Below are 13,893 nucleotides of genomic sequence, written 5' to 3'. Positions count from 1 at the left end.
CTCCTGTCCACCTCCAGCACCCTAGATTTTAGCCGGGGCTGCCATCTGCCACCTGGCCCCTGCAAGGGCTCCACTCCGCTGAGAAGTAAACCAAGCAGGTCCCTCTCCAGCGCGGCCAGGAGCATCAGGAAGGCCCTGGTTTCACCACAGTTCTGTGGGCAGGAGCACTACCAGACAGCCTCACTCCACAGACTTACCCTTGAACATGGGGGCCAGCTTCCATACCCCCAGGCCCCCAATGGATGTGTACTGGCCCAGAGAGCACTCCAGCAGGAAGAGTGGGACCCCCGCAAAGATGAGTGTCAGGAAGTAGGGGATTAGGAAGGCTCCTGTGGGGTTGAGAAGAGAGATGCTCATGGTCCCAAGGCTTTGGAGAAGCCCCATTCAGAGGAAGCATCACGCCAGGGCGTTCTGGGCCCCCAGCCACAATTTCCTTACACCCTGCCTTAAAAGGAGCATCCAGGGGGAGCCCCCGGTGGCTCAGCAGTTTAGTGCCTCCTTCGGCCCAGGGCGTGATCCTGGGGTCCCGGGATCGAGTCCCAGATCGGGCTCCCTGTAGGGAGCCTGCTTCTCCCTCTGCCTGTGTCTCTGCCCCCCTCTCTGTGTCTCTCATGAATAAATAAAGTCTTTAAAAAAAAGCAGCACCCATAGCCAAAACGAGGCCCAGAATATCCTCTGCTCAAGCTACATCCCTCGTTCTTTGCAAAATGAAGAGGTAAACTTTTTGCAATCTTTTGGTAAAGAGATAAAAACAGGAAATGGGGCCTGGTCTTTAAGGGACCCCTTCCCCTAAGGTTGTCCCAGAAAATGCCCAAGGGTGATACCCTTCAAGGGGTCCATACCCCGGCTGGGAGGTTGCCAGGCCAGCACCTACCACCACCGTTTTTGCCACAGAGATACGGGAATCTCCAGACGTTGCCCAGGCCAATGGCGTAGCCCACACAGGACATGAGGAAGTCGAAGCGGCCCTTCCACGTGTCCCGGTCCGGAAGGTCTGCCGCCTTCTTCTGCACCTTGACCACCAGAGTTTTGGGCTTGTCATTGGCCACGGGGGCCTCGCTGACCTCCGTGGAGATCTGCCCATCGGCCACCTTGCTGCCATTGGTCGCCATGTCTCGGAGTTTGGACACAGAGGTCCTGGTAGATGGACGTGTGATGTCGGCCCCAGTCCACGCAGACAGCAGTTTTGCGGCTCAAGGTCACCCTAGGAGAATGGGGGCGGGGGTGACAGGCGTGGAAGGACGGCAAAATCCTGGAGTTGCCCCAAAATAACACAAATAAAATAACCCACAACCTAGGGACCAGAGAAGCCTCTCTCATAAGCCCTCTTTCTCCTGAAGGAAGGACGGTGCCTTTTGTTTCCAGATTGGGGTGGGGGTGGGGGGCGGTGCTGTCCTGATAGCTCCTAAATTAACTTCAGATCTGCATCTGTGTCATATGTCCCCTGGTATGTGTCTTCCTTGAGAAGAAAACCAAGGAGAGCAAATTTCCAGACAGAAATATTAAGTGTTGCTCATCTTTGAGGAACCCTGAGGTCATAGTAACCACGTTGAATGTAAGCCATGGAGGGGCTTACCATGGGGCCAAATGTAGAGGTGACCGGGCTACAGGTGGTGGGTGAAAGTGAGCACAGATCTAATTATGGTCAAAGTCCTCTTTCACATTTGAGCTGTGTGACTTTGAAAAAACTGCTTAACCTCCCTGGAGCCCACTCTTCCTATCTTCTAAATTGAGTACACTAATAGGACATCAGGTGGTTGTTCTCTTATTCAGCAAGGCTCCTGTGCCTGGCAAATGGCGGGGACTTGGGACTATTTTGTCAGCAGTCCCCAAGCCTGGCTATGCTTCCAAGTTGTTTGCGAAGCTCTATAGTGATACAGAGTTCCAGGTCCCACCTCAGATGTTCCACATCAGAATCTCAAGATGAGTCCTGAATCTATACATTTAACAAATTCTGCAAAAGGAGATTCTTATGCTGGGAGCCAGTCCCAGCCCTCAAGTGAAGAATGATCACTGGTTTACATGACCTCTCTGACCCAAGACATTCCACCTACACTCTGCACTCTTCTTGTCTCTTTAGTTTCAGGGGCAGCATGGAGCAGAGAATGGTGTATGACTTTGGACCCAACCCGGTCCTGGATTCAAAACTCTAGTCTACCTTATAAGCTGAGTGACCCTAGATATCGCTCTTGATGGTTCTAGCCTTAGTTTCTCCATCTATAAAATGGGAGTAATCTTATCTGGCTTGTAGAATTGTGGCAAAAATAAGCTCTAATGGTCGTATGGGTATTTTTCACCTGACTGGTTTAGAAAGAGAATTCCACAAATGGTTGTTTTGGTTGTGGGTATTACCTGATGGTCCTGGTGGGTCAGTCAGCTCCAGAGCAGCTCCCTCTGCAACCCCTGGGTCCAAGCCTATAAAGGAGAGATGAGGAGGGACCACAGTGAACTGGCAAGTGGTAGCTAATGGGCAGCCCTGGGGCAAGAGCAGTAGGGGTGCAGGAAGCCCATCAGAGCCCCCCAGCTGGGTGACTGTGTGAGTCCATGCAGTGTGGTGCTAGCCACAGGGCATTAGGAACATGCTGGAAGGGGCCCGCTGCCCTCTCAGGACAGCTGTGGGGGTGGACATGAGGGCAACACGGGACGGCATTCCATCATTTTATCAGAAGGAAAAGAAATCAACAGAGGGGCTGTAGCCCATTGGGGAGCCAACAAATGCAGCCGAGATTTTTCTCCATCCCCTGACCAAATGTGCAGAAAGCAGACCTCAAAATAGTTTATTTAGTAGGATCCTATTTAGTAGGAACCCCCAAATCTATTCATTAAAAAAAACCCTCCAAAACCCTAAGGATATATCTCAGGCATTAACAGTGATTACTTTATATGTGACTTTTGTTTCCTTTTTTTGTGCTTTTCTGGATTTTTATAATTATTTCTGGTTTTCTACAAAAATTTAAATTAATGACACAGAATAAACTTAGGGAACCTTCAGAGCAAACAGGACTGTGTGGAACAATGGTCTGAGGCCTCTGAGATGTAAGAGCAGAGCCAAAGCAGTGTGTTGCTCAGGCCCAATGAGCAACCTCAGCCTCCTCCCTCAGCTCTGCCCCACTGGGGAGGATCTTGACTGGGGTGCACTCACCTCCCAGCTCCTCACATGCAGTCCTCATTACCAAACACTACGGTCTCTTCCTAGAGTTCACAGAAAACCAGATTACCTTTGGAATCCAAACCTTACAGTGAATCCTGTTTCTTGTTTTCAGACATGACCAACAGGCTTGGCTTGGATGCCTAACTAGTTCCTGACTTGGCATGGCACCAGCAGAAGAAGCTCCAGACTCAGGTAAGGTGACCTCCCACTGTCAGGGATGGTAGCCCACCTTCTGGTCTACCAGGAAGTCTTGGGATATGCAGGAGAGAGAGCAGCCTTAGGAAAGGGGAGGCTAAAATGGAACCCCTTGCCCCTGCACCTCAATGTTTATAGCAGCAACATCCACTGTTGCTATGGAGAGAACCCAGATGTCCATTGACAAATGAATGGATAAAGAAGATGTGGTGTATATACACAATGGAATACTACTCAGCCATCAACAGTGAAATCTTATCATTTGCAATGATGTGGATGGAACTAAAGGGTTTTATGCTAAGCGAAATAATCAGACACAGGCAAACTATTATATCTCACTCATATGTGGAATTTAAGAAATAAAACAGAGGATCACAGGGGAAGGGAAGGAAAAATAAAACAAGATGAAATCAGAGAGAAAGATAAGCCATAAGAGACTCTTAATCATAGGAAACAAACTGAGGGTTGCTGGAGGGAGGGTGGGAGGTGAGGGGAAGGGGTAACTGGGTGATGGACGTGAAGGAGGGCACATGATGTAATGAGCACTGGGTGTTATATTAAGACTGATGAATTGGGACACCTGGGTGGCTCAGTGGTTGAGCATCTGCCTTTGGCTCAGGGTGTGATCCCGGGGTCCGGGCATCGAGTCCCATATTGGGCTTCCCAGAGGAAGCCTGCTTCTCCCTTTGCTATGTCTCTGCCTCTCTGTGTGTCTTTCATAAATAAATAAAATCCTTAAAAGAAAAGACTGATGAATTAATAACCTCTACCTTTGAAACTAATAATACACTATTACACTATATGTTAATTAGTGGAATTTAAATTTAAAAAATAAATAAAATGGACCCCCTTTTGTGTATATGTGTGTTGGGGGGGGGTTAGCCATTAATTGTCAAATCAGTGATGCCCCTAACTGTCCCCATGACCTACCCTTGTGGGCTCCAGCCACCATGTTTGTTCAAAAAGATCCAAACACCTTGGACTGGGGCTGATCACCTGACTCTGGCTAGTCAAACAAAACTCCTTCCTTGGGAATTTGGCATGAGGCTGAGAAAGAAGGCCAGCCTGTCTGGGGGAATTGGGAACTCTTAGGCAGCTATCTTCTGCCCACCTGTACTCAGAGTAGCAGGGAGAGTTGGTCTGCTGAGGAGGAAAGAATAAATTGAGGTCAAACGTTGCAGAGTCTTGACGGCATTTATCTTTGCCATTCCAGGCTTTCTTAAAACGGACTACATTCCTACGCTTAGAGTTTACAAAGAAAGCATCCCCACTGTGGTAAAATAAGTGCCCTGTTTTTGCTCATGTTGACTCAGGGGATTCCTGCTAAAGTCCTGAATCTCTGTTCTACCAACTTGACTGAGCTCTGAGGTAGGCCAGTAGCCTATGGGAACAACTTCCAGCCTCTGCTCTGGATACACTCTTATATCTTGATTGATTATCCATGGAGACTCAAACCAAACTCCAAAATCTACTGTGCATTGGACCTCAGATTGTGCCACACCACACAGGAAGGGAGACAGACAGACAGACACAGCTGTGGCTCACTCCCAGCAAGCAGGCAAGATGGCAGGCTGCGTTTAACGGGAGGAAATGTGGTGTGTATGTCGTTTGAAGAAACCATTCAGCATCAACACAGAGGAAAGTAGAAGGTCGGGAGGAAGCAGAGTTATGGTTCACCAGGAGGTTTATTCCACGGTCTTCTCCACGAGTACATTTAGCATCTCCTCGTGCAAAGGCCAGAGAGATCAGAGATTGTGGCCGCTTAAAGAGCTCAGCGTGAGGAAGGCATTCACGCTATCTTCGGGATTCATGGGAAAGATTCAGCCAGATGCTGTAACTGCCCTCTAAAGAACCACACAACCGTATGTGAAGTTTTCCTTTTAGAAGACAAAATGTGAAGGTAACAGCATAAGGCCGTGAACTGATACACTGGTGCTTCCCTGGGGATTCCTATGGAGAAGGCCCCCTGAGTTGCAAGGCAGTGAGATGGTGCTACGTCAGAGACCTCGGCTCCCCTAGACAGTTACAAGCGCCGGGCCCATTCCTCCCTGTTTTGATCCTCATCTATAAAATGGGGAAATAATAATAATCTTTCATTCGTACAGTTGTAGTAAAGGGTAAATGAGATCATGCATGTAAAGCCTACGATAGAATAATCTGGCTCAGAGCGAGGGTTTAGGCCATCCCAGCCATTCTCATCACCACAATGATGGGCACAGTGACGATGATATTACTACTACTAACAGCAGTTAACATTTATCGAGAGCTTATTATCCAAGGCCCTCCAGAGACTTGCAGCATTTTCAGAAGACTGATGGAAATTGTCCTTTTAGCCTCCGTGGGGAAAAATAGCTAATAAAAATTTCAAATCTCCCTGCTTTGGGCTCTCTGTATACCATCTGGAGAATGGTCCAGGTCATCACCCTAGGCCAGCCAGAAGCTGAGAGAGGTCCACTTGTGTGTTTGGTTAATAAAATAAAGAATTATTCTGTGGCAAGTCAAGTCTGGCAAGAACAAAGGTCAGAAGCATCTAATAGACAGGAGGAAAGTGATCAAGGGATCCTTGTTAGTCAAAAAGCCTGGGGCCCAGAGCTTACAGACAGCACTTCCAGAAGGGGCCTCACTCACATACCCCAGGAGTAGCTGCTTGCCCCTTTTCATTCCTGACACCAGCTTCCCTCTCTCACGAGAAACAGCACACAGAAAGCACAGCCATGTGCAAATTCACAGCAAAGGAATCTGGCTATCTTTCTAGAAGATGAAGGATCTCTGAAGTAGGAGCCACCCTCCAGCCAGTTGTAATTTCCTCTTTTCTGAAATAGGCTCCCGTGCTCTGCAGGGCAGGGGCCGCCCAGTGTCAGAGGACAGCTGTGTTCTACAGCAGTAGGACCATGCATCTCTCCACCCGCCTGGACCGTGTGACTCTGCTCTACCTGCTGGCAGGATGGGTAAAAGGAATGCCTCTCACCACTTCACGATTTGGGGCCATCTTCAGAGTCTTCTGGTTCTTCCACATCAGATGACCATATGCTGCAGACCAAGAACCTGCCTACATGCTCCAAGTCCTTAATGTTTTATTAACTGAATTCCGCTGAAGCAATGTTCAAAAGGGCACTGTAATGTGAAACCACAGTGACACATCCTCTGTATTCCCTCACCTACACATTCACTCCTTCCTTCATTCAGCAAGTATTTACTTGCACGTGCTGTGTGCTGAAATGAGGATGGAGCAATCATTTCAAGCACTTTGTATTCTGAACCAGAGTTCAAATCAGTGAAGTAACAGAAGCCAGCAGAAAGATTCCATTTTGTAAATATTTACCGAGGGCCTAATGCGTACATTGAGCTGGGCTGGACACATGGGTCACAAACATTAATAAGACAAGGTATGTGACCTTGACAAGGTCATGACCTAGAAGGAGAAATATCTCCACGTGTAACCAACCATAGTACCCAGAGATATGTGCTGTAAGACTGTATGAACAAGACACTGTGGGCCTCAAAGGGATGATTTAATTAAACCAGAGAAGGCATCCCAGGGGTGCCTGGGAGGATCAGTCAGGTAAGGTTCTAACTCTTGGTTTTGTTTCAGATCATGGTCTCAGGGCCATGGGATCGAGCCCCGCATTGGGCTCCAAACTCAGTGTGGAGTCTGCTTGGGATTCTCTCTCCCTCTGCCCCTACCCTGCTCTCTTTCTCTCTCTCTAAAATAAATTAATTTTAAAAAAAGAAGGCATCCCAAATGAGGGGACATTTGAACTGGGTTTTGAAGGGTGAATAGGTATTCAACAAGCTCAAAAATAGCGAAGGGCCTCCCAAGTGGAGGGAAATGCAAGAACAGAAAGAGAGAGGTTCGAAGATAGGAAGGTCAGTTTGCGAAGGACCTTGAAAGCCAGGCTAAGGAACTTAGGGACCAGTAGCAGGAATGCAACAGGGGTGATGATGTGATTAGATTAGTATTTCAGAAGAAGACTCACTCAGGGAAGCTCTGGGAAGGAGTTAAAGAAAGAGACTCGAGGCAGTAAAGTGGTGAAAATGTTCCCATGAACATGTTCCTTCCTCGATGTGCAGTTTGAGACCAAGTCCTAAAGCTATCGATAAAAATGGGGCCAAACCAAGCAGAAAGAATACCTCTGCCAATCCCTCAGTGAGGAAATGCTTTATAAGAAAAAAAAATGAAATTGGGAAGCTCTAGATCAGAAGTGGCAAAATGGGTCAAAATTGGCCCTTGGGCTTGTTTTATCTGGCCTGAACAAAAACTTTTTCAGTTTGAATTAGGAGCCAGAAATATAACTCTCTAGGATACAGTATTTCAAACAGAGGGAACAGCAAGTGCAAAGGCCCTGAGGCAGGAATAAGCTTGGCATGTTTGAGAGTCAGCATGGAGGCTGTGCTGGCTGGAGTCCAGTACAAGAGGGAACAGAACTAGTCAGAGGCGGGCAAGGGCCAGATCACACAAGGTCTCAGAGACCATGGCAAGAAGTTCACATTTTCTTCTAAACAGGATAGGAGAGAGTAGAGGGTGCAAGTAGTGGGGGAAATCTGACTTACATGTAGGAGTCTCACTGTGGCTGCCCAGCAGATGCTACAGAAGGGCAGGGGTAGAAATAGGAAGGCTCCTTAAGGGGCTGAGTCCAGGTGAGGGAGGACAGTGACCTAAATGGTGGCAGTTAGGGCAGAGGTGGTGAGGAGTGGGACCAGGGATTAATTCTGGAAGTGGGGCCTGCTGGCCTTGCTAGCAGATTGGCTATCAGCAGCCTAGCCCTGCACAGATGGCAGGCTCGGGGGAGGGGACTGTGTGGCAGCCACCTTGGACAATCTCCTCTCTGTCCCACTGCATCAGAGGGACTGGTGGCTGCGTGGGGTGGGGACTTGGGGAGAGGCCAAAAGGCCAAGGCCAGTGTCTCAGAGCTCCCATTGTTCAAGGCTAGGGCTGGGTCCAGAACGAGGCTCAGAGGGAGTAGGGCACCATGAAGAGCCGGGAAGGCAAGCGCGGGAGCAGCAGGCCTGGGAGTAGGGGCCCCACTCCCTCCCATGACGCTGTACATACTCCTGCTTTGTCTTGCTCCCATTCTGTAATTACAGAAATTACAGAGGCTTGCTTCATACTGCAATCACTCTACTTTTATTTCTTTTTGGAACACTGCAGTTCAAGAAAAAAATTAATATTGGGTTTGGCTTCATTCCAAGGGGAAACATAATGCAGTTTATTCTCTGCTTTAGGGAAAAATGCTAGGCTCAATAAATTGGACAGGCTTTATTGAGCATCTGTTGGGTATCCAGACCCATGCCAGCTCCTATCAAAGGAGAAGAGCCAGCTTTTATTGAGCACCTATTGCGTGCCAGGCATTTCATAGGTGTTGTATCATACAGCCTTCATGCCATCTCTGTAAGCCAGAGGCTATTTCACCCATCTGACAGAAAGGGAAACTGAGGCTCACCAGCCTGTGACTATTGTAAAACAGTCTCAGATTGCTTGGTGATTCAAGGCCTTGCCATCCAAAGTGTGGTTCTCCAAGAGGCAGCATTGGCATCGCCCAGAGGTCTGTTAGAAATGCAGAATCTTGGGCCCCACTCCAGACCCATGGGATCAGAAGCTGCATTTTAACAAAGTCCCAGTGATTTGGGTGTACACAGAAGCTTTGGCAGCTGTCAGCTAGGGATGACTGATTATTTCACAGAGCTTGGTTCCAATCCCTGTGTGACCGGGGGCTAGATATTTAGCGTGCCTGAGTATCAGTTTCCTCATCTGTAAATACGGACTCTTGTACTCAATAGGATGGTTGTGAAATTCTGAATCGAGATAATGCATGGAAAGAGGGTGGTGAGAGCAGAGGGCCTGGTGCACAGGAAGTGCTCAATAAACAGCAGCTTAGGTTGCTATTCAAAGAGATGAATGGCTGGGGAAGTGCTTTGTAATTGAAAAACATTGCACAAATATGAGAACCAATTAATAGCTGATAATCATGTGCAGAAGGTTAGAGGGAGGATGGAAGTGGGCAGGCGGATGCAAGTGCTGTGGGTAGCCTTTGACACCACCTGCCCTGAAGGTCAGGGACAGTTCCCTGGAGAAGGTGCTTTGATGTAGAAGGGGCAGTTGGAGAGGTCCAGGAGGCCTCAGGACTTAGGTCTCAGAGACCCGAGTCTGGGGGTGAGGAGTCAATCGGCCAGGGTACGAGCTGCAGGCAAACGGGATGGCCACAGGTGTAGATGGTAGGTCCTTTTCTTGGACCCTCAGCCAATAGGGCATAGAGCCAGGACTTACGCAGCCTCCTTCCTGCTCCAGACTTGCTCTCTGCCACACTGGTACACCTGGTCTACACCAGCAGTCTACAGATGAAGAACAAAGCCCAGAGAGGGCTGGTGGCTGGCCCAAGGTCACACAGGACACAAACAGTATGATCCTTGCAGGCCCCCACTACCCCAATCAATTCTCAGCTCACTACACATTCATACTGAAGAGATGAAGGAAAGCAGCTCCACATCTCAGCACGAACTCATCTACCTCGACATACCTGAGAGGTAATTTGCAGACCCCCGTGCATTTCTCAATAGCATCTGTTGAATGCCTTTGGCTTCACAACATCCTGCTGTGACTTGCAAGTAAGTTACTTATTTTCTCAAAGTGTTCATTTCCTCATCGGGAAATGGAGCCAACAGTAACCACTTCACACAGAGTGAGGACTGGGTTTGAATTTTCTAGGGCTGTGCTTGGCCCAGCAAGTGCTAAATGCATTGAAACTAAAATGATCACTAGATTCACTTTGCAGATGATGGTATGAGGCTCAGAGGGGCCAAATGACCTGCCCAAGGTCACACAGGATTTAACCCAGGCCCTCTCACAATATGGTGGTATCTGCTCACCCAGCAGGGGTCTCCCAGACATAGGCCTGGGTGAAGCTCTCGAAGTCTTTAGATGTAGCCTTACCACCCATTCGAGCCTTCCGGCTGGGTTCTAAGGAGAAGAGATGTGACTGCACATAGATGAGTTTCCCCAGCCTCACAGCCCCATGCAGATGAGAAAACTCAGACTCAAGCCCTTTCCCTCTACTTGAAGCCTCGGAGAGCCTGGAATTCTGGTTTTCCAGGGTCCCCCCCAAAGCTGGAATGTAGGAGAAGGCGAGAGAATGCACCCACCCACCCCCAACGAGCAGTGAGGAAAAAAAATCAGCTTTATAACTGCTAGAGGCTTAACAGACCCATCTAACAATGCACTAAACTCCAGGAGTTGAGCTTCTCTTTCTTTTGTGGTTGCACACAGGAAAAAAGATTCCCAACTTTTCATGAACAAAGAAGGAAAGGAAAAGAAGAGCTCAGAGTGCAGGAAGGAAGCGAGCCCGGCACTTACTAACATGCCAGGGCCTGTTTTAATTTTTTTTTTTTTTTTATGATAGTCACAGAGAGAGAGACAGAGAGAGGCAGAGACACAGGCAGAGGGAAAAGCAGGCTCCATGCACTGGTAGCCCGATGTGGGATTCGATCCCGGGTCTCCAGGATCGCGCCCTGGTCCAAAGGCAGGCACCAAACCGCTGCACCACCCAGGGATCCCCCAGGGCCTGCTTTAAATAATTTTTGTGTATTATCACTCCCTCCCCATTTACTGATGGGTAAACTGAGGCACAAAGAGGTTAGAGTGGCTTGCCAAAGGTCTCATATCGAGGGGCGAGGGGAGCTAAGATGAGGCAGCTGGGGTCCTGTATACATAACCTTAAACACTCTGCTGTCTCTAGTGGGATACTCATGGAACCCCCAAACCCCACCTTTAGGGTAAGAGTGGTCTATTTCCAGCAAGCAATTCCCTCCAGGGCAAACCCTCACAAGGACAAGGCCTGCCACTCCTTTTAAGAAACCCAAGGGAGGCTGCAGAGGCCTGGCTCCCTGAAAGGCTAACTTGTCCCCATGGTTTTATCGGGCAAGCCTGCCAGTGTCCCAGGAGCCAATAAGAGGCCACTTGGGATCCAGGCTAAACAGCTCTCACCAGGTCCCAGGGGCTAGAGGCTCTAATTATAGAGTCCCCGGGGGCAAGGGGACCCAGCCCCAAGGGGTGGTGATCCCCTGTGGGAGTCCCCAGCTCTCCTCCAATTGCACATGTGGCTTCTGGGTGCAGGAGGAAGGAGGCTGGCCTTCAGGCCACGTCTGCAGGGCAAAGAGGGAGCATGGCCAGGCGCAGACTTGGGAGCCGCAGGCCCCCAGGGGAATCCACTGCACACAGTGCTAGCTGTGTGATCTCTAGCCAGCCCCTTCTGCTCTCTGTGCCGTGCTTCTCCTCCGTGTGCAAGGAGAGGTGCCAGACTGCGCCTTCTAGGGCGCCTTCCAATCTGTGTCCTGATTCTCATCTCACCCTGTGTGTCTAGCTCAATCAGTGGTTTACTAACATCTGTCCTGGCCCCTAATTGTCTGCAAAGCCCCACTGAGCACCTCCTCTTGTCAAGGCAATGTTCAGTCTAATCCAGCCCTCACAGACCGTGCGCATCCCTGGGGAGCAGGTCCCACACTAGGTGTAGGGGAATAAAGATGCCAGTCGGGGTCTCGCCCTGCTTCCACCAAGTTCTCAGATGGCTGGGCCACAGGTAACCAGCAATCCATGTGATAAATTCTTTGTCAGGCTAGAGAAGGAGGGTTGGCCCCCTTGGCAGGCAATTGGGAGAGGATGGCACTGTGTCCCTCGGGCAGAAGGGGACAGAGGTGGGGGGTTCTCTATAATCACAGCCAGAGAAGCAGGACTGGAATCCTTGTCTTACCCCAAGTCTAGCTGCTGGTCCACTGTGGGCAGAGAGAAGAAGGTGAAAATGCATAATGTATTTGGGACCAGTGAGGAGCCGGGCATGGCTGGCTCAAGCTGAAGTGACTTAAAGAGCTGGGGCTGGAGAGGTGGAAAACAGCAGTAAAGGGTTTTGAATGCAGGAAAAAGGGGGTGCTCTGTATCCTGTAATAAGAACAAGGACCACACTAGATGCTTATTAAATGCTTAATACATTTAGTGCATTTCACAGATGATCATATATACCTCTCACCACACCCCATTGCACAGATGTGGAAACTGAGGCTCAAAGTAGTAAAGCACCTTGCCTGCGTTCCCAGATCCAGAAGGCAGTAGCTTGATTCCGGAGCCCATGCTTCTAATCACTCCTCCTCACCTTGGGTACTGTAGGGGGTGTGCATCTTGGGGGGTCCCAGGCAGGCCCCCAGGAAAGCAAACAAAAGGTTGATTTCTGTGGTATAAATGCTTCCCCTACAGCCAGCTCAGGGTCCTACCATGAGGTCACAGGACTGCCAAGAGATGAGCTCTTGAGTGCTCCCTGTAAGGAGAGCCGGGACTCACCTCCTCCGCTGGCACCTGAGTGGGGCAGGTCCAGCAGGTGCCTGGGGCCCAGAGTCCAGCCCTCCGTGGGTGGTGGGTGCTGAGGGGTGGGGAGGGATGGAGAGAGGGCAGGGAGGAGAAGAGTGAGGAATATCAGAGGGAGAGGTGAGTAGCAGAGCAAGCAAGCAGTGAGAGCAGGGGCACAGGAGGAAGATGGGAGGAAAAAGAAACATAAAAAGGGCAGTGGAGGGAGGGGAGATGGGGTGCTGTCCCTTTCCTGTGGGCTGCACGAGGCTCTACTCTGGGATCTCACTGGAGCCTCTGGAGAACCAACGAAGGAGGGGGCCTGTGTTTTAGCAGGAAGAAACGTGGTTGCAGAGCCCCAGTCTTGAGCATTTGAGGAGCTGTGACCCTGGCCAGAGGCCGCAGGGCCTGCCACGCTGGCTTCCTCCCTTTGGTTTAACTGGATGCTCTGTGGGCCAGCCCACCAGTCTGTGCTCTCCTGGAGGGCTCGAGGCACCTACCGGGAGGTACCCTGCGCCAGGCACCAGCCTCGGGGCTCTCGCAGTCCTGTTCCAGGCTGCGCCTTTCCTCCTCCCTCCCTCAGTCAAGAATGTGCAATCTTGTAGGGCTGCGCTCTGGGGGCTGCCTCTGAAAAGGCCCGGGCTCAATCAGTCAGAAAGGATTAATTCCGATCAGGAAATGAGAGTGACATGATGACCACCTGGCGTTCTTTTACATCACTCTTTGCCTTTTTAGATACACTTGTGAGAAAATCAGGGTGTTGAATAATTGTTCTCTCCTGTTCAAGATGTGCTTGAAGGACTCTGAAGGGCATTAAGATAAACGCCCTTCAAAATCTCAGACTGGGGAAAAAGGAAAACGCAGTACTGCAGGCACTGGCCAAACTAAATGATAATCTGTAATAAGTCACATGCAGACACGCCACCTAAATGGAGAGCTGACTATGTGTCACAGAATAGCACTTCAGTGGCTGTGGCTCCTGGCATTCCTTCAGTTCATTATCAAGCACCCACATCTGGGGCTCCATTTCCAACTCCGCTGGCTTATTGGCTCCATTCTAGAGATGAACACACTGAGGACCCCAAAGGTCAACCGTCTGGACCAAGCTCGCACAAAGTCACAATAAGAAGCAGCAGGGAGGGATCCCTGGGTGGCGCAGCAGTTTGGCGCCTGCCTTTGGCCCAGGGCGCGATCCTGGAGACCCGGGATCGAATCCCACGTC

General features: G+C 49.9%; 1 protein-coding gene across 2 annotated transcripts in view; it reads right to left on the bottom strand.

The window, feature by feature from the left end:
- SLC6A1 (solute carrier family 6 member 1) overlaps nucleotides 1–13,893 on the bottom strand; it is a 43,194-nt gene that overhangs the window by 18,112 nt on the left and 11,189 nt on the right. The window contains exons 1-4 of one of the 2 annotated variants that reach the window (XM_041762127.1): nucleotides 6,315–6,947; nucleotides 2,353–2,415; nucleotides 875–1,204; nucleotides 198–329 (exon numbers count right to left, since the gene is read on the bottom strand). In XM_041762127.1, coding sequence (XP_041618061.1) covers nucleotides 198–329; nucleotides 875–1,112 — 370 coding nt within the window. In that variant the 5' untranslated portion in view covers nucleotides 1,113–1,204; nucleotides 2,353–2,415; nucleotides 6,315–6,947. Of the gene's footprint in view, nucleotides 1–197; nucleotides 330–874; nucleotides 1,205–2,352; nucleotides 2,416–6,314; nucleotides 6,948–13,893 lie in introns of those variants that run through there. The other variant, XM_041762126.1, reaches the window with a different exon arrangement.

Source organism: Vulpes lagopus, chromosome 7 (assembly GCF_018345385.1).
Source record: "Vulpes lagopus strain Blue_001 chromosome 7, ASM1834538v1, whole genome shotgun sequence".
Lineage (NCBI taxonomy): Eukaryota > Metazoa > Chordata > Mammalia > Carnivora > Canidae > Vulpes > Vulpes lagopus.
The sequence above is the reverse complement of the archived record's forward strand: the minus strand, read 5'-3'. Positions and strand labels throughout refer to the sequence as shown.